Genomic DNA, 25,954 nt, shown 5'->3' on the forward strand with positions numbered 1-25,954 from the left:
TCTTCCCTCCTCTCTTCTCCTTCTTCCCTATCTCCACTCTCTCTCAGCACTCATTCTGTACCCCATTCCTACCCCTCATTGCCTAGGGTGGCAGGGCACAGCTTAACTGGGGCCCTGACCTAGCCATGACTGTATGCACCTCACCTCCCAGCCTGGCACTTGCCTGTGGTGGCCCCACATGGGGCAAGGTGCACTGGAGTAGGAGAAGGGCCACTGCACCGTCTGCCATTGCCTATAGGGGTATGGGCAGGAGGGAATTAAGGATCGTGGCAACAAAAGGAATGAGGAGGGGGGAAAGAGCTTCTCCCCTCTGTGCCCCCCAACATTCCCTGCAGGGCCAAGGCTTGTTGAGCAGCCTCCTTCCCTAGGGTCAGGGCTCTCAGCAGGAGTGGATATGTCCAGCCCCCACTCCCCCCCTTTTTTTGCTAAGCCCCATAGATCGGGACCTGAGGGGGAGGCACCTGCTGCTCTTGCCTTGTTCTCCTGGATGAGTTTTGCAGTTCCCTGGGGCCCTCTGGCCCTATTGCTGGAGCTGCTTTTGGGGTGGGGGTACGTTGGGGGTGATGTGTGGCCCCCCATTTCCCCCCGCCCCCCACCTGGTCCTATACCTCCCATGGGAGGAGCCCCTCCCCCTCCCCCTGGGGGGATGGAGCTGATGTCAGTGTGCGGTGGAGGTCTGTCCTCCCTTCCTGCTGTCACTCTTCCCGAGTCAGGCCCTCATCTAGGGCCGGCAGTGCCTCCAGCCCCAGTCCTCCACCGCCCTGGCTGCTGGAGAAGGACACCATGGTATGGAGGAGCATGAGAACAAGGACATAGAGCCGGATCCTGCTGGGGCTGAGGCGGGAGCCCCCGGAGACCGGCAGCAGGGAGGGCTTGTGGCTGATGTGGCCAGGGGGGTCATGGCGGGGGTGGAAATGGTGGTACTGTTGGTGGTAGTGGTGGAAATAGGAGTGGTGGAATTGCTGGTGGTGGGTTTTGGGGGCCTCAGTCTCCTTGAACTTCTTCTTCTCCGACTCACAGGAGACCCACTGCACGTCACAGCACTTGGTTTCCGGCCGCTTTGGCGAAGTATCCAGCAACCCTGCCAATGGATAAGGAAGGTGTGGTGGCGTGCTAAAGGGACAGGTGGCTTTCCTAGAGAGGAGATTTTTCAAAGCTGTGACTGCACTGGTAGCCCTGGCCCAGACTCCTTTCCCCCGTCCCTTGGCGACTTCCCTTTCTGGATACTTCTCTCCCAGGGATCCCAGTTTCTCGGGCAAGTTGCGGAGAGAGATGGCCCGTGTGCTCTTTGCCCCTGCTCTGCTCGGCCCTGTCTGAACCTGGGGACCTTGCTGCCCACTCTTCAAGGCACTAGGCTTCTTCTAATCTGACTCCCCTGTCGTCCTCCCTGCTCCCACGCCCCCAACCTGGTGTCTTCCCTGGGCCCCCAGCCTCCTCCCTCCTCGTCATCGACGCTCTGCCTTTACCTGTACAGATAAAGCCAGGAAGCCCTCCGTACACCATTTCCTCATTGTCGGGGAGTATAAAGGGGCACCGGGTCTGCACTTCCAGACAGTACTGCTTACAGGGCACCCAGCGCTGGCATTCCTGCTGGGTCACGCTGAAGTATTCGGAGCACAGCCAGGCCTTGTAGACAGCCTAAGGGGAGAGGAAAGAGCGTCAGCCCAGGTGCCAGCCCCTTTCTTCCTCAAAAGACGGGGATGAAGGAGGGGGTGTATTTGCCCACCCACCAACACCAGGATCCAGGGGGTGGGGGAGAAGAAGGGTGGGGGTCAAAGACCGCTAATCCTCCTCTAAAATCTCCCATCTCATAGCCCCAAGTCCTAAGGCCCCTCACCTGCAGTCCTCCAAGGCTTATGTTTTCTTTTCACTGGTAAAATCACAAAACTACTCCTATGTCAGAGCTGGAAGGGGTTTTACGGATCATCCCATCCAACCCTACTGGTTTCGTTGACCCCAGGAGGTATCCTGACTTGTCCAGAGTCACTTACAACGAGGTAAACTTCAGTTCTGTTCCATTCAGCAAACACTTCTTCAGCTGATGGTGTAAAGTTTCTAAATTGAAGAAAGCGGTGGAAGGAATAATCCCTGCCCTCCCTCATTAGGGTGTTACGTGGATCAGATAAGACACATGTGAAAATGTTTTTGTAAACTCTGAAGTGCAATACCAACGTGAAGGGTTAGTTTTAATGAAAACAGGAATCTGCCTTAACTAGGCACCACATGTGTTTTCAAGCTCTACTGAATCCATGCTCTGTCCTGTTGGCTTCAGCCATGGTGTGGGGCAGATGGCACGTTTCGTTTGCAAACGCTCCTTTGCAGTTTCACTTCTCAGTATACTTGCTTTTCCTCATATAGCCCACTCCGACCAGGCCCTGGGTCCTCGCTGAGGTTCCCCGCTCTGTACTCTTTGGTTATCATCAAGCCCAGACTTTCTCCACAGTAACCCCAGCTGACATTTTGAACTAAATAAATAATTTTTTTTTAATTTTAAAGGGGTGTGTGGGTGGCTCGGTCAGTTAAGCGTTTGCCTTAGGCTCAGGTCATGATCCAGGGATCAAGCCCCACAACCGGCTCCCTGCTCAGCAAGGAGCCTGCTTCTCCTCCCTCTGCCTTTCCTTCCTGCTCATGCTCTCTCTCTCTCTCTCTCTCTCAAATAAATAAAATCTTAAAACAAAGTTTTTAAAATCAACTAATTAATTAATTAAATTGAAATACAGTTGACATACAATGTTACAGTTTCAGGTGTGCAACATAGTGATTCAACAACTCTATGCTAGAGTCCCCACGAGTGTAGCTACCACCTGCCACCATACAACACGATAATACCATTCACTTTAATCCCTGTGCTGTGCCTTTTACTCCTGTGACTTATTTGTCCCGTCACTGGAAGCCTGTATCTCCTAGTTCCCTTCACTCATTTTGCCCATCTCTCCATCCTCTCCCCTTCTGGCGACCTTCAGTTTGTTCCCTGTATTTCTAGGTCTGATTCTGCTTTGTTTCTTTTTCATTTGTTTTGCTTTTTCAGATTCCACATATAAGTGAAAGCATATGTATTTGCCTTTCTCAGTGTGACTTATTTCACTTAACACAATACCCTCTGGGTCCATGTTGTCTCAAATGGCACAATCCCATTCTTTTTATGACTTTTATTTCCATTCTGTTATATTCCATTACACACGCACACACACACACATAGACACACACACCCCGTATCTTCTTTATCCATTTATCTATCAATAGACACTTGGGTTGCTTCCATATCTTGGGTATTGTAAATAATGCTGCTATAAACATAGGGGTGCATATATTTTTTTGATTTAGTGTTTTTATTTTCTTTGGGTAAATATCCATGGACTGGATCCTTTGTACTGGCAACTCTCTTGTGCATTATAAGATACTGAGTGACATTTTTTAAAAAGATTTTATTTATTTATTTAACAGAGAGAGAGATAGCGAGAGAGGGAACACAAGCAGGGGGAGTGGGAGAGAGAGAGAAGCAGGCTTCCTACTGAGCAGGGAGCCTGACGCAGGACTATATCCCAGGCCCTGGAACCATGACCTGAACCGAAGACAGACGCTTAACGACGGAGCCACCCGGGCACCCCTTGAGCGACATTTCTTGACTCCACCCAGTAGTTGCCAGTCCTACGCCCCTCCCATTTTTGTGACAACCAAAAAATGTCTCTGGCCATTGTCAAATGTCCCTGGGTCGGGGAGGGGGTCAGAATCATCCCCCACTGGGAACCACTGAGCTAGCTCTTTGCTATTGAAAGTGTGGATGTGGATCATCAGCCTCAGCATCACCTAGGAGTTTGTGAGAAGCGTGGGATCTCAGGCCCCGCCCCAGACCTGCCACACAGCACATCAACAGGATGCCCAGGCAACTCCTGTATGGGGCTAGCCTTGCCCCCAGCCTCCTCATATCTTCAGGGGCACCTTGTCATTGTTGCTACTCACAGCAAAGGTACTTAGATTTCCATAGGCCTCAGAATCCCCTGGGGCGCTTGTTAAATAGATTAGCTTCAAGAGGACTGAGGTGGGCTTGGGAATCTGTATTTCGAACAAAAGTCCCGGTCATGGTGCTGCCGGAAGCCTTTCCATCACATCAAGAACCACATGGTCAGAGCTTCCTATGCTGACTTTAAACACTTTCAGTAAAATACAAATAACTTCACCATGAACAGGAACTTTCACAATGCATCCCCCCAGAAGCCTTTTCCAAAGCAGGGGGTGGTGACGGGTGGTGGTGGTGGGTGGTATAGTGGGTTGTAGTGCAAATCCACCCCCTGAGGAACAGAGTGTTGCTTGGTGCTTTGACAGCTCACCGACATCTCACATTTAACATGCTCTAAATCTTACAATGAAGGTCTTCATTTTTTTTTTTTTTACTCCAAATCTGCCCTCATTTCCAAGTTTGGACCATTTCAATGAAGTGCCATGGCCAGCTACCCAGGTATTCAAGCCAGAAACCTAGGCGTCAGCCTTTATTCCTCTCTTTCTGTGCATCCCTGCATGCAGTCCGTCAGTGAGGCTTGCCAATTCTTACTCCATTTCCACAACTTTGTGCAGGCCCCTACTGTCAACTGTACAAGAGTCTCTCATTTGGCCTCCCTGCCTCTTACTCTTCATTTTTCCAATCCGCTGTTCATACAGGAGTAACAGTGATCTTCAAACACAACCAGATCCTATTACTCCCTTGTTTCAAACCCTTCAATGCATGTAGAATATAACCCAAACCTTCTGACCATGAACTTCAAGCCCCTGCATAACTTGGCTTCCATCTGTCTCTCCAAGCTCATTTCCTATCTCTCCCTCAAATTCATCATGCTCCACATGTACACACATAGGTTTTCTTTCTTTTCCTTGAACATACCCTACTTCTTCCTACCACAGGACCTTGGCTCATACTGTTCTTTTGGCTTGGAATGCTCTCCACACCCCGCCCTGGCCTTTTTGCATGGCTAGGTTCTTCTCATCTTTCAGACCTGGTTCACAGGTCAAGTCCTCAGAGATGGTCTTCCTGACCCCTCTATTTAGAGGATGCCTTCTCATTACTCCCTCTTTTTCTTAAGTGTTTCTTCACCACAAGCACGACTTTGTCCGCATCTTCATTTGGGTTTTCTCAGTCAGCCTCACTAAAATGCACGATGCATGAGAGCAGACAGGGTTTGTCTTATTGACCGTTGTGTACTCTGCACAATATACATAAAAAAAGTCTGTTGATTGAATGAACAGGACACGCAAATGAGAACCAATCCCTACTCTAGGAGAAATTCCAGTTTCATAGGTAGATGCATCTAATTTGAATCTACGGCATGTGATCTATACTGTAGGAGAGGTAAACCACGGGCCATTGAAGGGAAGCAAATAGAAAAGCTGGGGAAGATTTTGGCAAGAAGATAACAATTGAGCTAGAATTCAGAGTAGGATTTTAGAAGGGATTTAAGTAGGATTTTAGATGGGATTTTAGATGAGACCAAAGGGCATTCCAGGCTGAGGTGAAGAAAGTTTAGAGGTAAGTAAATTCATGGCATGCTAAAAGAACAGAGTTTTGTATGAATGGGGTGGGAAGAGTACCAATCTCTTGTGGGTGGACATTTCAGTTATTTCCAAGTTCTCACTATTATAAACAATGCTTTGGTGACTATCTTCATATATATGTCTCTTGTACACTTGTGTTGAATTTTGTTTATATAAGCTCTTAAAAGTGAAATTGTTGGGATAAAAGGTATGTGCAAAGGAAGGCGAGTGTAAGAGATCAAGTGAGGGTAAGAGGCAGGGTGAGAGAGAGGTGAACTGGTAGGACAGAGCCTAAGGGGTAGAAGAGAGTGGCAGTGGGGTAAGAGGGTATGAAGGAGGAGTGTGTAAGAAAGAGAGAGTGAGAAAGAGTAGGGAGTTGGAGAATAGGAAATGGTGGTGATGGGGGTAGACCTGAAGAGAAAGAGCAGAGGGATAAGAGATAGAGGGTAAGGGAGGTAGGTATAGGGATGCAGTGAGGGTGGGAGAAAATGAAGGATTAGGAAGAGAAGGAGGATAAGAGGGTGGGGACACCAGAGGGTGTAAGAAGGGGTTTGTGAAGAGGAGGGGCACGAAGAAGTCACAAAGTTGAGGTTAAGAGTGAGCAGGGGAATTAAAATGGGTGAGGAAGATGGGGATATAAAAAAGTAGGGATGAGAAGATGGATAAGAGAGCAGAAGGAAGGTAGAAGAAATAAAAGCAAGGCAAGAAAGAAAAGAAGATGCCTAGAGCTAAGAATCCCAGTGCCTCAGAGAATCCCCTCCATCTTTTGGAACCCAGAGTGCCAAGGTGAGGCTTTGTCCACAGGCCTTGCCCCAATCTCAGCAGCCTGGACCCAGGATCCTCCTCGGTCCTCACTCCAAGTGTGTGGAATCGCTCCCTCTTCCACTGATTGGGTTCAGGGTTCCCTGTAGGATTCTCCCTGGGCCCTTCCATTTCAATATTCCTGCTCCTATGAGAGAAGGACCAGCTGGAGTTGTAGTCCTCCTCCCAGGTAACTGTGATTGGCCTAAGAACAGGGGATGGTGGCTGGGCACTCACCTGTATGCTGGGAAAGAGGGAGAGAGAGAGAGGGAGGAAGGGGTTGGCAGCGGCGGTGGGGGGGTGTTACAGTAGGAGTGTGGCCTTTTTCCTTAATTACCAGACCCTCCCTCAAGCCCCATACCCCCTAGTCTGGGTCACCATGACAATAAGTGGGTGACAGATTGCCTGAGGAGGACACTATGTCTGTGGGTGGTTAGGCAGGAACAGGCAATGAGCTAATGAGGGGAATGGAGGAAGAGCAAAAAGGGGTTGAGAGGTAATCCAATTTCTTGGCCTCATAGAGGGCCAGCTGGGGCCACTGCTGTGGCTCACCTGCTTTGGAGATGGCCTAGGGTCCTTCTCAAGTGAAAAGTCTGTCTCTCGGGTCTACCATCTGGGCAGCAAACCTACCTTAGTTTCTGCGTCCCTTTTCCCTTATCGAGCCTAAGTAGCTTGCCCCGACTGATCAGTATGAGGACTGAGCCAGAGCGCACCGGCCTATTTGGACAGTCACAGGGGGTGGCCTGAATACTCAACGGTAAGGACAGGGAAGAGCTAGGAGAGCCAGGGTTAAGGAAGCTGTGGGGCCTGCTGGAGGTGGGACATTGCAGGGAAAAGGAAGAAATGTCTCGAAACAGGACAACAGTCCATTGGGAGACACTTGGAGATCTCTTGCTCTAGTCTCTCAACTCTGGCTGCATATTAGTCTTTAAAAAAATGCACTCTAGACCAGCAAAGTCAGATTCTTTGTGGGTGGGACCCACACTTACGTAGTTTTTCAAAACACCCTAGGTAATTATAATACGCAGAGAACTATCAGATTAGCCCCTCTAGTTGCATTTGATAGATGAGGAAACCGAGGCCCAGAAAAGGGGAAATGACTTGTCCGTAGTCACATAAAATAGTGACAGAGGGAGAAACTTGAAACCTGGTGTCTTGGCTTTCAGTCCATGATTCTTCTTACCAGACAATCTTACCGATGACTGTGAATTCCACATTCAGGGACAGGGCAAACAAAGGCATGCGTGGGGGAGGACAGCTGAGAACCAGGCTGGCTCTGGGCTTTCAGGCTCTTCAAACTCTAGCCTCGGCCGAAAAGCCTTCCGCATCATGTGCTGTCCTCTAAGCTTAACCATCCTGGAGCTTCCAGGCAGTGGCAGAGGATGGGTGGGGTTGGAAGACTTGACCCAGCAGTGCCCTCCTTTTCCTACAGAACCCCCTTTCCCCCCTCAGCCGGGCCACCACTGGGCTCAATCAAGTTCTGGCTGCTGCAGCCGAGTTGCTATGGGAACTGGGAGGGGAAGGAAGCAGGGAGTAACTAGAGGGAACACCAATTAACCCAAAAAGGAAGCTGGGAAGGCTATCCCACCCCTCCTCCCAACTGGGCTGCTAAGCCACTCTTGAAATGGGAGCGGGAAAAGATGCGAAACCCTTCTGGGCTCTGTAGCTGCCAGTTTAGAGAGGACCAGGAGAACTGAGAAAGGCTTACCTTCCCCCTTCCTGGTTTGCAGCCCTGGCCAGGGCATCCTCACCCCTATGCTCCTTTGGAAAGAAGTGACTGACTTCTCCTGGCCCCCACAATGCTGTGTGAATCCACACAGGTGAGTATATACACACACAGTGCCCAAAGCCAAGATTCAGGGCCAGAGGGTTTAGAAAGAGGAGGCCATCCTGGACGTCTTGGTTTAAGAGCTGGAAAACCATCCAGAGAGGAGAGCTTCTGTTTTTGCCAGCCAGAAAGTCAGCAGTTTCCTTCTTGGATTCCAACTTGCTAATGTCCCTAGGGCCTGTTTCCCCATCCAAAATCCTCCCTGCAGGCCTTCTCTTTATGGCTGCTTGTTTTCTTAATGGACTCCTGGGACCCTTGGCCAGGAGCTACAGCTGCAGAGCCTGTGGAGGCAGAGCAACAATCTGGGCTGGACTCACGGATGAAACCCACCGTCCACAGCACACAAGTAACCTCCCACCCCCATAATTTACCTAGGAGGAAACTGAGGCCCAGAAAAAGGTGTTGGTTTAGCCGAGTTGGAGGCATGCAAGAAATCAGCTACAAAGCCAGGATTAAAATGCATCCTCTGACAACTAACCCCATGCCTCTTTGCACCACATCCATCGGTACACCTAGAATTTTGTGAGGTACCTCCTAGGGCATGGTCCGAAAAGAACCACATGGTCCTATTCCTGATTCTGGGCTTTCAAAGAAGTGGATCAGGACAGGGTAAGGTCAGAGTCAGTCTCCAATTCAGGGAAAAGAGATCATGGACATAACTCTGAAGGTAGCCGTAGTTCATTGGGATAGGCAGAGTCAGACTGGGATTAGAGGCATTACAGGGCAAATCCAGGTGGATGATACGGCCTTGCTTAAGTGGCTATAAAAATAACCAACAGCTTTCCTGCTTCAGAGAATGAGCAATCATGGGTTCAAGTGCTGTGGCCTGGCCTGGAGGAGATGGCTGGAGAGGTGCGTAAGAACTTAAAGCCAGTGCAGTTCCAGAGGGACCCTGCACCTCCAAACTTCCCAGGCCATCCGCTCAAAGGCCAGTGGCCGGGTGGGCCTGGCCTGTGGGCCTGGCCTGGGCCAGGGGTTAGTCTAATCAGTGGAAAAGGTGGTGTTCCTAATGCAGGGGTAGCTCTTAAGGAGCCTGGCTGATTCGTATCAATCAGATGAGCAGTGGAGGCAGGTTCATGATCACTCCGGAATGGAGGGGACTGTGAGAGTCACCACTCCACTTCCCTGTCTGCTGTTGGAATTTCCGCTCTAACATCACTACCAAATGCTATTGTCAGAGGGCATTTACTCTCTCCTAGAGCAGCCCGTATCTTTGGACAACTCTAGCAGTTAAAGAAGTTCTCCCTTCTTTCCAGCTGAGATAATGCCTTTCTGTGGCTTTACTCATGGCTCTTACTAGATCTACAGTCAGCTTCCGTCCCCCTGGATAGCCCTGCAGTTATTTGCAAACTTCCCTGAGTCAGATCTTCCCATTCATTTGTTCATGCAGGGATCAGTTTCTGAACATCTTCTGAATATCTGGCACTGCAATGAGGGGATACATATGACAAAGATGAGTAAGATAAGATTGCTATCTTCAAGAAGAAGGAGAGACAACCATGAGAATCAATCATTATAAGCCACTGTGCTAAATAGTATGTACTTGATACAGTGCGAGCATAGAGGGAGGAGTGATCAACTGTATTTTGAACGCTGAGGATAGGAAAACATCTCCATGAGGAGAAGGCTTGAGTTGGGACTTGGGAAAAAATTGGAAGAAGTTTGCTAGGCAGAATAGGGCAGGAATAAGTGTACTTCGAGCAAAGGAATCAGCAGGTATAAAGGCCTGGATGTGTAAAATAGTGCTGGGTTCAGACACTGTAGGTAGTTTAGCTTAGTTAGAGGCTGCAAAGGGGAGTGTAATGGGAGATGCAGTTGCAGAGGAAGGCCTTGCCCATATTATGATATACTCTGGATGCTGAGGAGGAGGTGGGCTTCATCTTATAGACAATTGAAAGCTTTTTATGGGTTTTATTTTATTTTTTAAAAGATTTTATTTATTTATCTGACAGAGATCACAAGTAGGCAGAGAGGGAGGCGGGGGTGGGGGGGAAGCAGGCTCCCTGCCTAGCAGAAAGCCCGACATGGGCTCGATCCCAGGACCCTGGGATCATGGCCTGAGCTGAAGGCAGTGGCTTAACCCACTGAGCCACCCAGGCACCCCAAGCCTTTTATGGGTTTTAAATAACATCTTTTTTAAAAGATCACATGTCACTTTTGTGGCTAACTTTTCAGGCTATGCCTGAAAGTGTGGATAGTGGAGTATAAGCATCAAGACCACAGGTAGGGTGACGGGAAACTATTTCCAATAATCTGAGTGAGAGATGTTGGGGACCTCAACTAACGCAGTAGCATACAATTACGAAATGGAGAGAATTGGCTTTGAAAAAAAAAAAAAGAAATGGAGAGAAGGCACGGATGTGAGAAGAAACATCAAGGAGGTAGGATCAACAGGATAACTTATGGAGGTAAGGAATGAGGGAGAGGGAAGGGTCCAGGATGACTACCAGGTTTCTGGCTTGGGTGGCAGGATGAATAGCAGTTTCATTCATTATAGAAGGAAATCAGGAGGTAGAGTAGATTTGGGAGTGAAAAAGATGAATTGTTTTTTACCATATTGACTTTGAAGTATATGTGGCTCAGCTAGATAGAAATGTCAAGAAGACAGTTGGACATAATGGTCTGAGCTCAGAAGGAAGGTCTGGGCCAGAGATAAATCACAAAGGGATATGGGGTTAATCATTAGAAACATGGTAGGAGTATACTTCCCCCTACGCTTTGAAGTTAGGCATGACCCTATGACTTACTTTGGCCAATGAAATGTAAATTGAAGTGATGTGGACCACTTTTCAGGAGAAGCTTTAAGAGTTGGCATATGATGTGGCATATTCTCTTCCCTCTGCTGCTGACCGTGGAAGCAGTGTTGAAACAGACCCTCCACTAGCCTGGGTCTCTTGGTGACTATCATGAACAGATGCTCCCTGCTGACCTGTTTTGGACATGTTTTGTGAGCAAGAAATAACTGTTTGTTGTGATAAGCTTCAGATAATTAGCAATTGTGTGTTGCCGCAGCATATCCTAGCTCACCCTGACCGATAAAGCAAGGGCGGAAGCCAAGAAGTGGATGATATTGCCTAGGGAGAGTGAGCACAAAAAGAAAAGGACCAACAGTGGATCCCTGGAAAACACTAACGTTTAAGGGAAAGGTGGAGAAAAGGAATCTGATGAAGATGATGAGGGAGTGGCCTAAAAGATGAGAGGAGAACAGAAAAGAGTAGCATTCTATAAATTAGGGGAGAAGAGAGTTTCCAAGAAGAGGGAGTGATCAGCAAATGAGGACTTAGAAACATGCTGGCAGTCTCATCACAGTGAGAATGGTTTCAGTGGAGCAGTGGCAGCAGAAACCAGACTGTAGCCAATTTAAAAGCAAATGTAAAGCAAAGAAAATGGAGATAGCAATGTGTAGACTACTCCTCTAAGGAGCCAAACATTCCCATTTTTTTTTTCAATTATTTCATAGGATGTGGTTTCCAGTTCTCTCTTCTATCTTGGTTGTTCATATTCAGATGAGTTCCTATTTTTCTGTGTCCCTTGCAACAGAACCCAATTCCTAAACATAGTTTTTCAACATAGTCAAGTAGAAGTATCAGCCCTCCTGATCTGGAAGCTCTGTTTCTGTTAATGTAGCCTGAGACCACCTTTGCTCTCCTGGGGACTGCCTGGTATTTGTTTGGTAATTCAGTGGAGAGAGATGGAAAGAGATAAGGCCCACCTGGAGAGTGGGATCAAAGGCACAGCCTGGATCAAAGTCCCTGCAAGGAGCCCAAGCCTTCTAGTAAGACATCTGTATAAATTAAATCCTGGAAACTGTAGGCTCCCTGAGGACAGGAATTGTATCTTACTTATCTGCATTGTCCTTAGTGTTTCACAAGGAGCTAGGTATACAGAAAAGGTGCTTGCTAAGTACTTGAAATCTGAGCACTTGAAAAGGAAGCCTCCAACAACTAGCTCAGATTGGAGTAAGGTGGAGACCTACAATAAAAAGGTAGAGGTAATGGGTTATGTGATGTTCTGTGTTTGCTTGAATTTTACAGCTCTGATGGGGAAATTGGACATGTATTAGCAAAAAGTCATATAGAACTAAGCAAAATGAGGCAAATATTAACTCCAGGAAAACAAGTTGACTAAGGAAGGAAATGTAATCCAGTATTCTACATGACTCAGCTGTGAACAATGTTTATAGTCCTAAGAATGTAAAAATGGAATCCTGATAAAATCAGAAATTGTGATATGCCAATATTGGATATATGAAGGGAGGGGAATTATGTGTGCACATACTGTGCTGCTGGTAGTAAGAGACCTAAATTCTCCTCTAATAAAACAAAAGTCAATAGATATTTAAAACAAAAAACTCAAGATATTGTAGTATTGGCATGCCATTTTGAAATGCGGGGGTAAATATCAGAAGAAACAGCTAAGAGATTTGGAAATATTTAACTCTGAAGAGTGAGGCTCAGGGTTTGAGCAGAAGGCTTCTGTTTTAAATATAAGCACTGAGATCTATATTTATCATTTGAAAGACATTAAATTATATATATGTGTGTGTGTGTGTGTATTGTGTGTGTATATGTGTGTACATATATATGTATATATATAAAATTCACACACATACACATGCACTGATATTTAAAACGGACAAATCAAGAAACAGTAGTATTGGCATGCCATTAGAAATGTGGAGATAAATATCAGAAGAAAAAGGAAAGACAATTTCAAGGGTTTGACTCTGATGAGTGAGTATACATATGTATACTCAATACTTTGATAAAGTGAAAATGAAACAAAAATGCTTCCTTGCATCCATGAACCTTCAAAACGATAAAACAAAAATGTCTGAGACTTAATCTGACCAACCTCACCAGACTCAGCCCTAAAGCCCCAGGCCCCGCACAGCCCAGTCCTGGATCATCGACTCCATCCCCACTGCCTGGGCCATGGGCTCGGGCCAGGTCAGCTTAACAAGCCAACAGAACTTGAGTGGTCCTATAGCCAGAGAGAGGAAATGATGTGAGAGGACAGGAGCTTTGGGGGCTTCTGTGCCCAGTGGCTGTGCAGGCCACCACGGGAATGTTGCCAGTGAGACAGTGACAGCCGTAGCTTCCTTTGAGCTGCACACAGACATGTGCAGCATCAAGTCCCACTGCCCCCTCCCAGACACAGCTGTCTGCCACACATTGCTAGCCCTGGGCCCGGGCCCAGGCCCAGAAAGCGATCTCTAGCCTTCCACAGGGATCATTGTGAAACCAGCTCCCTGACCCTGCCTTACCTCCTTCTCCAAATGCAGTACCCTGATAGACAGATGAGAGGCTGGGAAGAACAGAGACCTGATGAAAGAATCTGTCAGCCATGCTTGGTCTCTAGGGATGAGGTGCATCAAGGCTTTGGAATCCTTCCATCTCTGCCTCTTTCTTCCCCTACCCAAGCATGTCTTTGTGCCCTCACTCACTAGAGTCACACCGGTTGCCTTCTGGCTCCTGATCTCCCACTCCCACGGCAGACACGTCACCGCCTGCTCCCAAATTACCTTTCCCTTCTCCTAAGCAGTCCATCCCAGTGTTGTCAACCTCAATTGGGTATTCAACAGTCATTTGGATGAAACACATCTGATTAAAGTGAGAATAATACTGGCTGCCATTTATTAAGTGCTTGCTATATGCCAGGCTCTGTTCTGAGCAACTGACATTTATTAACTCATTGAATGCTTGTAACCACCTCCCAAGGTGGAGACATATTTATGGATGACATTAGGAAGGACCAGAGAGTTTACGTAACTTGCCCAAGGCCACACAGCCAGTAACAGTAATGGTGGCTACCATTTCGTGAGCATTTTCCATCCCATAGGTACTGTAGTCTTAAGAGGTTAGCATGCTGTATGTCCTTTAAGCATCAAAATGACCCTACTTCTTAATTTCGAATGTGAAGAAAGTGAGGTTCCAAAAGAGTGAAAGAACATGTTCAAGGTCTCAACAACTAGTTTATGGAGAAGACAGATTTCAGAGCCAGATTTACCTGGATTTCAGTGCCCAAGCTCTTACATGCCCTGTCGCCCCTTGGCGGTCTCTCCATTTCACTATTACCATGGAAGGAATTAGCTTGTTACTCAAACAAATCTTTCTGATGGACTTGCAGGTCAAGTTGGAGAGAAATTTCTAGGACTAGATGGGAGAGTCACCTGTAAGGAGTGGGGGACTCAGCCACTAAGTTGCGGCTAATGAGCAACTGTGGCTAATGCGGCTATGAGCAAAGGACTCTCCCTCTCTGGGCCTCAGTGTGGATCCAAGAAGGTGGTCTCTAGGGAGGCAGCCCATGTGCTGGGGTCAAACATCTTTAAACTCCGTCCTGTGGTCGAATCCCAGGTCTGCTCTTACCAGTTATGGGACCTCAAGCAAGTGACTTAAATTCCCTGATCTTCATTTTCCTCACCTGCAAAATGGAAGAGAATAAAAGCACCTATCCTTACCTTTCTACAAATTACGTATGTAAAGCTACCAGCACAAAGCTTTACTTATAGTTTAATTGCTCTCGCACAGACTGGGCAGTACCACCGCCTTCTGGCAATCAAATCCCTGGATTTGACCTGGATTCAAATCCCAGCTGCAACTCTTACTAGCTGAATGACCTTGGGTTAGTTATTTAACCTCTCTGAACCTGTCTTCTCCTATGTAAAATGGGAATATGTATTTCTGCACTTCACAAGGCAGACATGAATTAAGGGTCTGGGATAGTTCTTTTCTTTCCCATTCCTTCCTTTCAGTTCTAAGATTGAAATAACAAATGAGAAAAATAACGGCCACAACTGGCATCAGAAAAAGGCTAAAATCATTAATACCTATAAAAGAGTACATAAAAATCAATAAAAAACCACAAGACACCAACAGACAATTCACAAAACAGGCAATACAAATGGCCTATAAACAAGAAAAACAAATTTTTGACCTAAGGAATGCAAATTATAAGCCAATGCTATACCATTTTTCAACCCCAAATTGATAAAGCTTTAAAAATAAGATACTCGATGGTGGAAAAGGATGGTAAATTAGCCTCATGCTTTCTGTGAAGGTATACACTAGAATAATCCTTGTGGAAAGAAATTTGTAAGGAAGAAATTTGTATGTCAAGAGCCTTGAAAAGGTTAATACTCTTTGATTCTGTTAGAAGAGTCCCAAATGTTCATCCTGCGGAATTAATGTTTATGCTCCCATTTGTATGCAAAACAAAGGAAAGAAAAAGTCATTGTGTGTGCAAATGTTTATGTAAGCTCAGAGAGAGGGGCAGAAGGATACACACCAAATTGTTAACATCAGCGACCTCAGGGCAGTGGCACTGGGAGGATTATTAATGTTTTCTTTGTAAACCTCTGTATTGTTAGATTTGGTACCATGAGCATGCATTATTTTGTGATTCGAGAAACTCAGCGAAGTAGAGAAATAAGAAAAATATCATTGAAATAGTATTTATTAAAAAAAGGAATCATAGATCTGATAGAGATGTATGAACAAAGATATTCATCACAGCATTAATTCTAATGGTAGAAGTTGGAAGTAAAGTAAATATCTCGCAGTAGGGAACGACTTAAATGAATTGCACTGTATTCATGTGATAGGATATTGTACACTCCTCAAGACTGATGTTTTTGAATATTTAATTACATGGAAAGATGCTCAGTATAACTTTAACAATAACTGAAAAAGAGCAGGGTAAAAAAAAACTATGATTTCAACTATGTAAAAATAGATAGTCATCTCTCTTAGGGTGGCTCTTATCAAAACCTGTAAGATAGTAAGTGTTGGGAAGGATGCAGAGAAATTAAGAACCCTTGTGTGTGGCTGATAAGAAAGTAGAATGGTGGGACGGCTGGGTGGCTCAGTTGGTTAAGCGGCTGCCTTCGGCTCAGGTCATGATCCCAGGGTCTTGGGATCAAATCCCGCATCGGGCTCCTTGCTCGGCAGGGAGCCTGCTTCTCCCTCTGCCTCTGCCTGCCTCTCTGTCTGCCTGTGCTCGCTTGCTCTCTCTCCCTCTGTCCCTGACAAATAAATAAATAAAATCTTAAAAAAAAAAAAAAAAAAGAAAGTAGAATGGTACAGCCGCTGTGGAAAACAGCTCAGTGCTTCCTCCAAAAGTTACATGTGGAATTACCATGTGATCCAGCAAGCCCACATCTAGGTAGGTACCTCAAACAATTGAAAGCAAGGATCTGAACCAATACTTGTATCTCAAAGCCCATAACAACATCATTCACGACAGACAAAGGGTAAAAGGAAAGGAAAGCATATGTCCACACAAAAACTCATCCATGAATGTCCAGAGCAGCTTTATTCATAATTGCCCAAAGTTGGAAATAACCCAGATGTCCATAGAGATGAATGGAGAAACAAAATATGGTATATCCAGACAATAAAATATTATTCGACCATTAAAAAGGAAGGAAGTGCTGATACAGGTCACAACATGGATGAACCCTGAAAACGTGATGTTAAATGAAATAAGCCAGACACAAAAGGACAAATAGTGTGTGATTCCACGTAGATGAGGTTCCTAGATGAGTCAAATTCATAGAGAGAGAAGGAAGGCTAGAGGTTACCAGGGCTCGGGGAGGGATGAATGAACGCAGTTTATGTTTTTTGTTTAATGGGTACAGAAATGGATTCATTCTAGAAATGGATGGTGGTGGTGATCATACAACATTGCCCCTGAACTGTATACTGAAAAGTGATTAAAATGGCAAATTTCATGTTATGTATATTTTACTATAATGAAAAAACTACAAAGATATATATATATATATATGGGTGCCTGGGTGGCTCAGTTGGTTAGCATCTAACTCTTGATTTTGGCTCAGGTTGTGGTCTCGGGGTCCTGGGATGGAGCTCCACATCTGGCTCTGTGCCCAGTGGGGAGCCTGCTTGGGATTCTCTCTCTCCCTCTCTCTCCTTCTACCTTTTCCCCACTCTCACTCTGTTTCTCTCCTTCTGAAATAAATAAAATCTTTAAAAGAATGTATGTCTCTACACATGCCACAAAAAGACATATTAGAAGGAAATACACTATAACATTAAGAGTGTCTCTGGGACCTTTTTACCTGTTATACTTCTATTTTCCAGAATTTCTCAAAGACTTTTTTTTTTTTTTTTTTGTAATTGGAAAACAAGGGTGTTTTCCAATTCTGGAGGGCTGAGTCGTTTGGAAGTTCTAGTTGAGTTGAACACTAAGCAGACACGTTTGCCTCCCACAGATCTGCTAGGTCACCAGGCTATCCGAATAACCAAATAAACTTGCAGGAAATAATGGGAAGGTCCACCACCATGCCATGTCCCTCGGCAAGCAGGCGGGCAGAACTTGGTGAGCTGGCACTTCCTTCTACTCCCAAGAGAAGCCTAGCCATCCCAGGCCAGGGCTCATCGAAACATTGGCATGGAAAGTGGGTGTCTAAAGCTCAGGACAGGTGTCAGCATGCTCTGGGGTGACGAGGTTTCACCGTTTCCATGACCAGCTCTCCCAGCAGGTGCTGGGTGGGGCTCGGGCCTGCACTAGGCCTGCCTAGGGGGACCTCCTCCCCTCTTGTTCTAGTTGGTCCTTCCAGCAGATGAGGCCTCCAATAGTACAGTTCCTTCCCTACAGGCAGGGGGATGCTAGCTCCTCCCATCTCTTGTGTAGAGCCTGCAGAAAGAGGAGGGAGCAAACACCTCCCTTCCTGGTGCCCATCCTCTCTCACTCTCCCAGGAGGATACCAGTGACTATTACTGGGTCTCAAGGACAAGAGACTGGGGTGCTGAACAAAGAGGATGCTGGTGGGTCCCCACTTTGCACCTCAACCACTCCAGGGGGGCCCATGCTGCCAGGAGGCCTTGTTGGACCTCCTCTGAGGTCAGGGTGGCCTTGCAGTCCAGTCTTTCAGTAGCCAGCTGGGCACTGCTTCTGACAGCTGGAGGAGATCATTAACATTTTCTTTGTATATGTGTGCTCCAGTGAAAGAACAGACAGACCTGATTTTGTATTGCAGTCCCCCCACCTTTTGGCTATGTGGCATGGGTGGGTCACTTGCCCTCACTGAGCCTCAGCTGTTGCGTTTGCAAAGTGGGGATAATGATAGTTGCTGCCTGCTGGGATGATTGGATTGAAGTGAGTCTATGGACACAAAGAAAGCCCCTGTCATCTTGCAGGCCCTCAAAAGCTTGCAGTTTTCTTTCCCCCTTTCCCTTTTTCCCCCCTTTCTTCTTTGGCGCCCATCTGCCTAGCCTTCTAGTGCGGAGACCTGTGGCCCAAGTTCCAGCTCCCTTCTCCAGGATCCATTTGAGCAAGAGCTTTGGTCCTGGCAGCCCCTGTCACTCTGTAGCAACTCCTTCCCTCCCCGGGGCCAGCTGCAGCTCGCCTGTGCCCTTGCACTCCCCTCTAAGCACCTCCCTGGCTCAAGGTGTCAAAAATTCAGGCTTTTCTGAACCTCCTCCATGCCTAAGGAGAGAAGTCTGAGCCGGCATTCCTGGCCACCCACATACGCTCTGGTCTAAGTGCCTGTAACCGCAGGAGCACAACATACCCATTCCCCTGAGACCTCCCAGGTCAGCATTGGACCATGGTGCTTCTGGCAGCCTGTATTAGTCTAGACCCCTCAGCAGATGCCCCTGGCTTTCCAGACAAACACCTGCAGCTGGAGTCCGCACGTGGCCGAGGAGTGAGCTAAGGCGGGGGTGGGGGACAGGTCTGATATCAGGTCTGCACGGCCACAAAGCAGGTAAACAGCCTCAGAGGGCGGGAACACAAAAGAACCACCCAGAGGGAGAAGATTTTCTAGGGCAAACTCCCACCCTTGAGCCTGAGATGTCCTCCTACATACATCCCCACCTACACACGAAAGGGCGGGGGTGCCCTTTCCATGAGGTACCAGAGCCTGGGGAGGAGACGACATGCCCCCATAGGACTTAGAAGCACCCTCTCGGGCTCTTGAGGTGTTCAGAGATCTCTGACCCTCCTTTATTGTCAGCCCCGCCCACTGTCTTCCCTTTCCTCACCCCCATCTTCACTGCCTCCACTGTGTTCAGCAGACTCTTCCAGCCAGACCATGAGACTAGGTGGGAGGCTGCTGGGCTCCCTTCCTCCACCTAGCTCCCCCCACCCCCACCTTCAGGAGATACCAGTGTATCCTTCCTGGAGGTTCCCGTTGCTATGGTGACTATAGTAGTCAGGCACCAGCCTGTGGGAAGGATGGGAAGTAGCCATGAAGAAGACTGTGTGTCCATGTGAGTGTCTGTGTCTAAGTGTGTGTACAGGCGTACATACACATGTCTACCCTGAGCAGGGAGGGGAAACAGCAGAAAGCAGAAAAAGGGGTGGAGGGAGGGAGGGGACAGAAGAGGGGACCAGAAGATGGAAGGGGAGGCAGGAGAAGGCATGGGGATAAGGGAGGTAAAATGTGAATGGGTTGTGAGAGATGTAAAGGGTGAGGGGACATGGAGGTTATCAAGGGCGAGAGGTACAGTGCAGGGTTGGGGGGCTTGGGGAGAGGCCAGAAGAATGGAAAGACATGGGGTGAAAGTTGGGAGGGGTGTGTGGTAGAGATGGGTGATGAGGGCAGTGGGGTGGGATGGGAGATGGGGCGAGGGGCTGGCGGTAACTGTTGGGAGAAGTGGGGCTTGGAGGAGTGTAGGGGTGAGGATCAGAAAGTGAGGTGTGGGGTGTGGTTTGGGAAGGCCTAGGGGGATCTTCTAAGAAGAGATCGGAAATGTTGTGGGGTCACTGGTATGTGGATGGGAGGTGTTGGGCGTGGGCTAAAATTTGGGAAGACTATGGGGGGTAGGGGTGGGTCAGGATGGGGGTGAGGTGGTCTGGAGAGGTATGGGCAGCATGAGGTCACTTTCCCCTCCCACATTTAATCCACTGTGTCCTTGGCTGAGCTACACACATTGCCTCTTCTCTGTGCCAGTCACGTCCCAGAAGCCCAATGCTCACATTCCTGGGCAATGAAATTCTGTGGATTCAAAGGCTCCTCCCCAGGGGAGGCTTTGCCATGGTTCCTAGGTGGCCACATCTTGACAGCCTCCCACTTCCTCCCCACCCCCACCCCTGCCCCAGCCCCAGCATGCCCCAGGGCACCTTCTTTGCCCCTGAGAACCCTGGGTCAGGAGGCCAACTGTGGGGCTCAACTCCTGGCCTGCGAGCTTGGGTGACAACAGGGACCACTGCCAACTTAGAGCATCTGCCCTTTGCCCAGTGACCTGAGCTGCCTGCTCTCAGCATCAGTGTTAGCCCAGGAGTCCTGCTTGGCAGGAAGGCTGTGGCAGGTGGGAGGAGAAAGGAAGGCAGCGAGGCAGAAACAGCTGCCAGCCGGAGTGGAGGAAGAGCAAGGCCCCAACGGGTACGGGCAGAAGGCAAGGCGCTGGCTCTGCTGGCAGTCCCCCCTCCTCTGTGTGGAGGTGTCAGCCCCCTCACCACCCCCTCCCATCCAGTGCCACTGTTCAGGGAGCAGGCTCTGCTCATGGGCCTAAACGCTGCGCTGAAGCAGTCCTCAGAGTTCACCTGTCCAGCTCCTCCCATAACCCGGAGTGAGAGTCGCTTCCACAGCATTTCCTCCAAGGGTCTGCCCGAGTCAGACCAAGGCGTTTGCGGAGAGCAGGAGCTCACTTCCTCCCAGGGCAGTCTGTTCCCTCTTTGGCAGGGAAAAAGCTGCTAACTGAGCCACTCCGATGTGCCAGGCCTAGGTCCTGTGTAGACTTGTCAGTAATAATGACCTCACAGGGCTCGTATGATGAATTAGCTCCAGTTTACAGATGAGCAAAGTGAGGCTCAGAGAGTCAAAGGACCTAGCTCAAGGTCACACAGCAAGGGATAGATAAAAGAGCTGGGTCTGACCCCAGGACTTTCAAACTACTAAGTCCCTATGGGGCTCAGCAGGACCTGCTTCTTCTGCACCATGACAACTCTCCTGCGGTTTGAAGTCAGAGACCACACCTTCCTGAGTCGTCTCTTCTCCTGGTGAAACAGCTCCTTCCACTCTGTCCAGGAGAACCTGGGTTCCAGCCTCCTCCCCACCTGTTCAGTGTGAGATCCAGAATGAAATGGACAGTCTGCCATGTGGGTTCGGGTCTGTCTAGAACAGAGTAGAATTGTCACATCCTTTCTCGGTATCAACCTTTACTTCTGTGGCCTGATGGCCGGTAAGAGAGCGAACTGTCCTTCTCTTGGTCTTTTATCCCTTCTCGGATCAGAACCATGAGAGAAGTAGGCAGTGTTTTGTTTTCATTTCCACCACTCCCCTAGTCACACTGTCCTAAATTTGGAGCCAGAGAGGGGCAGAGGTGGGGGAAGAGGGGATGGGAACCAGGCAGGGGTGCAGTCGGGCTGGGAGGATGGAGAGCTGTGTGTGTGTTGGGGGGTGAGGTGGCTGTCTGGCAGGGCTGGAAGGGAGGGCCAAGGGGAGGGGGAGGTGAGGGCTTGGGGATTGTGTGCACAGGGAGATAAGGGCTGGGGTGCCTGGGGTTGCAGGAGGCCAGGGTGGGGATGGGCATTGGCCAGCCTAACTTAACATCCCCTGCTGTGCGAGAGGAAGTAAGTCGCACATTAAGGAAATGTTGCAGCTGGTACTAAATTGGGAGGTGTCACAGGCAGCAGTGAGGACAGGTATATGATTCGTGGGGCCCTGCATGGCCGAAACAGGGACAGATGCTGCTGAGGGAGAGAACAGGGTTTCTGGAGCTGCCCAGGAAAGATCTGACTGAGACACTTAGGACAGGGCCCCAGGGCTGGGGGTCGCCTGGGCCTGGAGCAGAGACTCCAAGCTTGGTTTCCAGAAATAGAGGAAGACTCCTCATCCTGGCCTGGGCTATGGGCTCTCCACCGGGTGGGGGGGCGGTTGTGGGGGGGAAGCTTTGTGGATGAGGTGTCATCTCCAAGGGATCCCCTCTAGGGTAGAGGCTAAACAGGAAAGGGCTTGGAGCCTGGGGGCAGGTATGGAAACGGGCAAAGAGTACTGGGATAGAGGTGGGGTGAAGGGAGAGGGGCTGCAGCTAGGAGCAGAGCAGGGCTTCCTTTCCCCTCTGTGCCCATAATACAGCTGGAATCCAGAGTCCTGTGGGTCTAGGCCTCGGTAGAGGGGGTGGGCGCAGGAGAGGAGTGGGAGACACCAGGAGGAAGCAGGCACTGCCCTTCTCCCAGCACAGCTGGCAGCAAGAGAGCAGGCAGAGTTCACTTGAGAGGGAGAGCAAACGAGTGACAGCGACAGCAACAGCGGCAAGGAGACAAAGGAGAGCAGGGAGGGCCCTAGCCATGGGGAACTTGATGGGAGGCTACGGCAAAAGCAGGCCTCTGCTCCTCTGCAGAACACACTGGTTGGAAGCCTGGCACTCCCGCTCATTGGCTCAGCGGCCTCAGGGCAAACTGCTTGATCCCCCTGCACCTCAGTTTCCTCATCTGTAAAATGGGGATAATAGCGCTGGTATTGCCACCCTCCCTGGGCAGTTGTGATCTCGTCAGATCTCTGACAGAGGTTACAACCTTAAGCATAATGTCAACGTCAGGTGTCATATTATTACTGCAAAATGCTATCAGCTATCTCTTCCCACTGATATCTCACAGAAGACTCAGGATGTGGGCAGAGCCAGGATCATGGGTCCCATGTTACAAATGAGGAAATGGAAGCTTAGGGAAGTGAAGTGATGTGCCCAAGGTCACACCACTAACAAGTGGTAGAGGTGATGAGGCCTCCTGAATCCAAGACATCAGTTTCTCTTTCTCCTCCATCAAAGCACTTGGTAAAAATAATTAATAGAGGGGATTATTATTGAGTGTGGGATTGGATGGAGCCTGGAGCCAACTACAACGGGGGTGGGGGGAGCCCATGGGAAAGTTGTGGTGTGGTCTCTCAAGTCATCCTGGTGGCCGAAGGGAAGGAAAATGATCAGGGCCCGGGGACTGGAGGGAGGGCCACAGAGAGCGACATCCTTTATTACGTATGCCGTGGACCACATCCCTCTGTTCTCACTGAGTGTGTATCTGTGACTGACATCGAGGGTGTGTGTGTCTCTCTCTATGACAAAATGTGTCCTTCTTCATGTGACAGTTCTTCCGCCTCGCCTGCCTATGTGTCTCTGGCATCGGAGAGAGATAATGCGTGTGTGTGACAGGGTGTCTGCCTCTCTGGCACTGTTTGTGGGTGTGACGACCTCTCTCTATCCCTGCATGACTTTGCCTGGGGTGGCGGTGGTGGTGTATGGCAGTGTGTGTTTGTCTATCCGTCTGTACACCTTTAAGAAGTGGAATATCTCATTTGGTAGTGTGAGTGAGGCAGTGAGTCAGCTGAGGCTGAGGGAGGCGGGAGGGAGACTGCTAGGTTACGAGAACAGGAAAAAGGAGAATGAGAAAGTGAAGTCAGGAGCAAGGAGCTACCCCTTCCCTCCCTAACCCCCTGCCCAAATCCTTAAGGAGCTCACCAGGAGCATGGCACCCTGAAGAAGTCCACAGCGGGCACGTTAGTTGGAAAGGGGCACTTTCTGCCCCTCCCCAAGGCCTCAGAAGGAGACAAGCTCGGCTAGGAGTCACTGTCTCCCTCTCCGCCTCTCAGCCCCCAGCTCCAGGATGAGTGAGGCCACCACCCCACCTGGTCTCCTCAGCACTTGACCCTTTGACCTTGCGTTTCTCTTTTCTCCCAAAGGCAGGCCACCCGGGCCAAGCTGAGCAAGCAGAGCAGTAGCAACACATCCCAAATGTTTACAGTCGCCATGCACCTATTGTCCAGAATGACCCTGCCGAGGGTCAAGAAGTTTCTCCATACCCAGCTCTGCCCTAGGCAGGCCCATCCTGCAGTGGCCTCCCCTCTCCTCTGGATGCCTGTACTCGGCAGCCAGACAGCCAGCTTTCCCTCCACTGGTGCCCCAGTGTGCTGGGAAGGAACTGGGAGTTTTGTAATGCAGCAACCCCCAGTGGCCCTCCCACGAGCCACTGTGCCCTGTTCCCCAGCTCCTTTTATTGGGGAAGAGGAGCTGGCAGGTTCCCTCCTTGGGAGAAGACAGGCACCCCTGGTCTCCACCTCAGGTCATATAAGGTCAACAGAGCTAAGTGCCCCACCAACAGGAATGCCTCTCCTCTCACCCACTGGCAGGGGCCAAAGGGTGAGGGTTAGTTTGCCAAATATTTTTCCTTCCCCCCTTCGGCCTTCCCCTTGCACCAGTCACTAGACCCAGGACTTTCAATGCTGGCTCCTCGGAAAGGAAGGGGCCCGGCTGGCTGCGGAGGGAAGCTGGGGGTTGCCAGATCCCTCTTTCCACCCCTTTGTCCGTGACCCCTCCCTCCTAGTGCAGGGGCGGGGCACCAGGAAGCCCCAGTCCGAAGGTGCCCAAAACCCGGGGTTGATAGAAGTTGGCCAGGTGGTTTGACTGACCTGAATCTCTGAGGCACCCCTCTCTGGGGAGGGTCCCAAGGTAGCACTCATAGTGCCCTACTGTAAACGGTGGGGGTGATGGGAGGAGGTGAGGTGTATAGAGGGGTGGGGGGAGACCTCCTTTTGTCTCTGGGTCCCACCACCACCGCTCCCGCCGCCGAGGGAGATGCTTTGCCCGCGGACGCCAGTCCCTACCTTACAGCCTTTCGTGCAGGACCGGATTGAGTACTCTTCTGCCTGTAAGTATTTATGCAGCACGAGGTCGAACTCGTCATATTTTTCCTGAGCATGTCGGTCGAGCCGCTGGTACGCCTCGATACAGTTGTTACACACCTCCCAGGCCCCGGAGCCCGGGCTGGCCACCACGGCCAGCAGGTCCCCCAGCAAGGTGTCCAGGCTGCAGTCCAGGCTGTCGGGGCGGTCCATGCCCAGCAGCAAGTCCCAGACCGTGTAGGTGTCGCAAAAGGAGAGAGTGAAGTTCCGAAAGTGGCCTTTGAGCAAGTTTTTTTTGGCGGAGGGGAACTCGGCCGGGGCACGGGAAGGGGAGTCAGGGGGCCGCAGTGGGGGGGCCGGGGTAGTCGGTTCAAAAAGTCTCTGCAAAGATTGCAATTTGGTGCAAGCTGCGTCCAGCCCCGTGGGCTCTGGGACGCCACCGCAGTCCGGCCTGGGACCGGCAGCGGGGGTGGCTTTGGTCAGGTTGCTGTATTGGGGGCCGCAGGTGCCCGGGGACGCGCTGGGCTCGCCGGGCGGCGGCGGCGGCAAGGGCAGCACCGCGCGAGGAGGCATCGGCTGCCGCTCACGGCCGGTCCCCCAGGGCGGCCGCATGGCGCTGCTCAGCTCCCTGGCCCGGGGCCGGGCCCCCGCGCACAGCCACAGATGGTCAGCGAGCAGCACGGTGAAGAAGAGCAGGGACGCCAGGGACAGTCGCCATCGCTGCGCCCGCTCAGAGTCAGCGCAAGGTTTGTCGCTCGGCCTGGGAGCCCAGCAGCAGCAGCAGCAGCAGATAGTCAGCGCGGCGGCGTCTTTCCCGGGCCACATCCAAGCGCCCCTGAACATATTTCGGGGGGGTCCGGGCTGGAGAGATCAGGCAGGCGCGAGGCCGGACGGCCGTCACCGGCGGGCGAGCGGGCTGCGCGCCGCTCCGCGCTCCTCAGCGCCGTCCAGGCTCTACCTCGGTGGCTGCATGGTGAGGCAGGCCGGCCGGCCCCGGGGCACCGCTCAGGCCAGAGTCGCGTGGTGCTCTCCTGCCGTCCCCGCGCTCCTCCCGCGCTCCCTCTCTTGCAGCCGGGGCGCCGCCGCCCGGCCCGCTAGGCACTGCCCGGCGTCCCGGCGGGGGGCGGTGCGGGGCACTGGGGCGGTGGCGGCTGCGGCGGCAGCGCCGCACTCCTCATAGTGTCGGGCCCCTCAGCTGCCCTCCGCTCCGCGCCAGTCCACTC

General features: G+C 50.2%; 1 protein-coding gene across 1 annotated transcript; it reads right to left on the minus strand.

Annotated features, from left to right (window-relative positions):
• Nucleotides 1–25,954, minus strand: FAM155B (family with sequence similarity 155 member B). The gene is made up of 3 exons (XM_032847758.1): nucleotides 24,714–25,954; nucleotides 1,467–1,638; nucleotides 1–1,081 (listed from the first exon to the last, which is right to left on the minus strand). Exons 1-3 carry the CDS (start codon nucleotides 25,572–25,574, stop codon nucleotides 696–698), a joined length of 1,419 nt encoding a protein of 472 aa, XP_032703649.1. The 5' UTR covers nucleotides 25,575–25,954; the 3' UTR covers nucleotides 1–695.

This window comes from Lontra canadensis, unplaced genomic scaffold (genome assembly GCF_010015895.1).
Source record: "Lontra canadensis isolate GAN:19392208 unplaced genomic scaffold, GSC_riverotter_1.0 scaffold193, whole genome shotgun sequence".
Taxonomy (NCBI): Eukaryota; Metazoa; Chordata; class Mammalia; order Carnivora; family Mustelidae; genus Lontra; species Lontra canadensis.

Bases quoted from the DNA above. Each gene is read 5' to 3' on its own strand.
- FAM155B (XM_032847758.1), bottom strand. From the start codon at position 25,574: ATGTTCAGGGGCGCTTGGATGTGGCCCGGGAAAGACGCCGCCGCGCTG. The intron at 1,639-24,713 runs GTAGGGACTGGC...CTCTCCCCTTAG, and splicing joins CCTGCACGAAAGGCTGTAAG to GCTGTCTACAAGGCCTGGCT. The intron at 1,082-1,466 runs GTAAAGGCAGAG...ATCCATTGGCAG, and splicing joins TCCTGGCTTTATCTGTACAG to GGTTGCTGGATACTTCGCCA.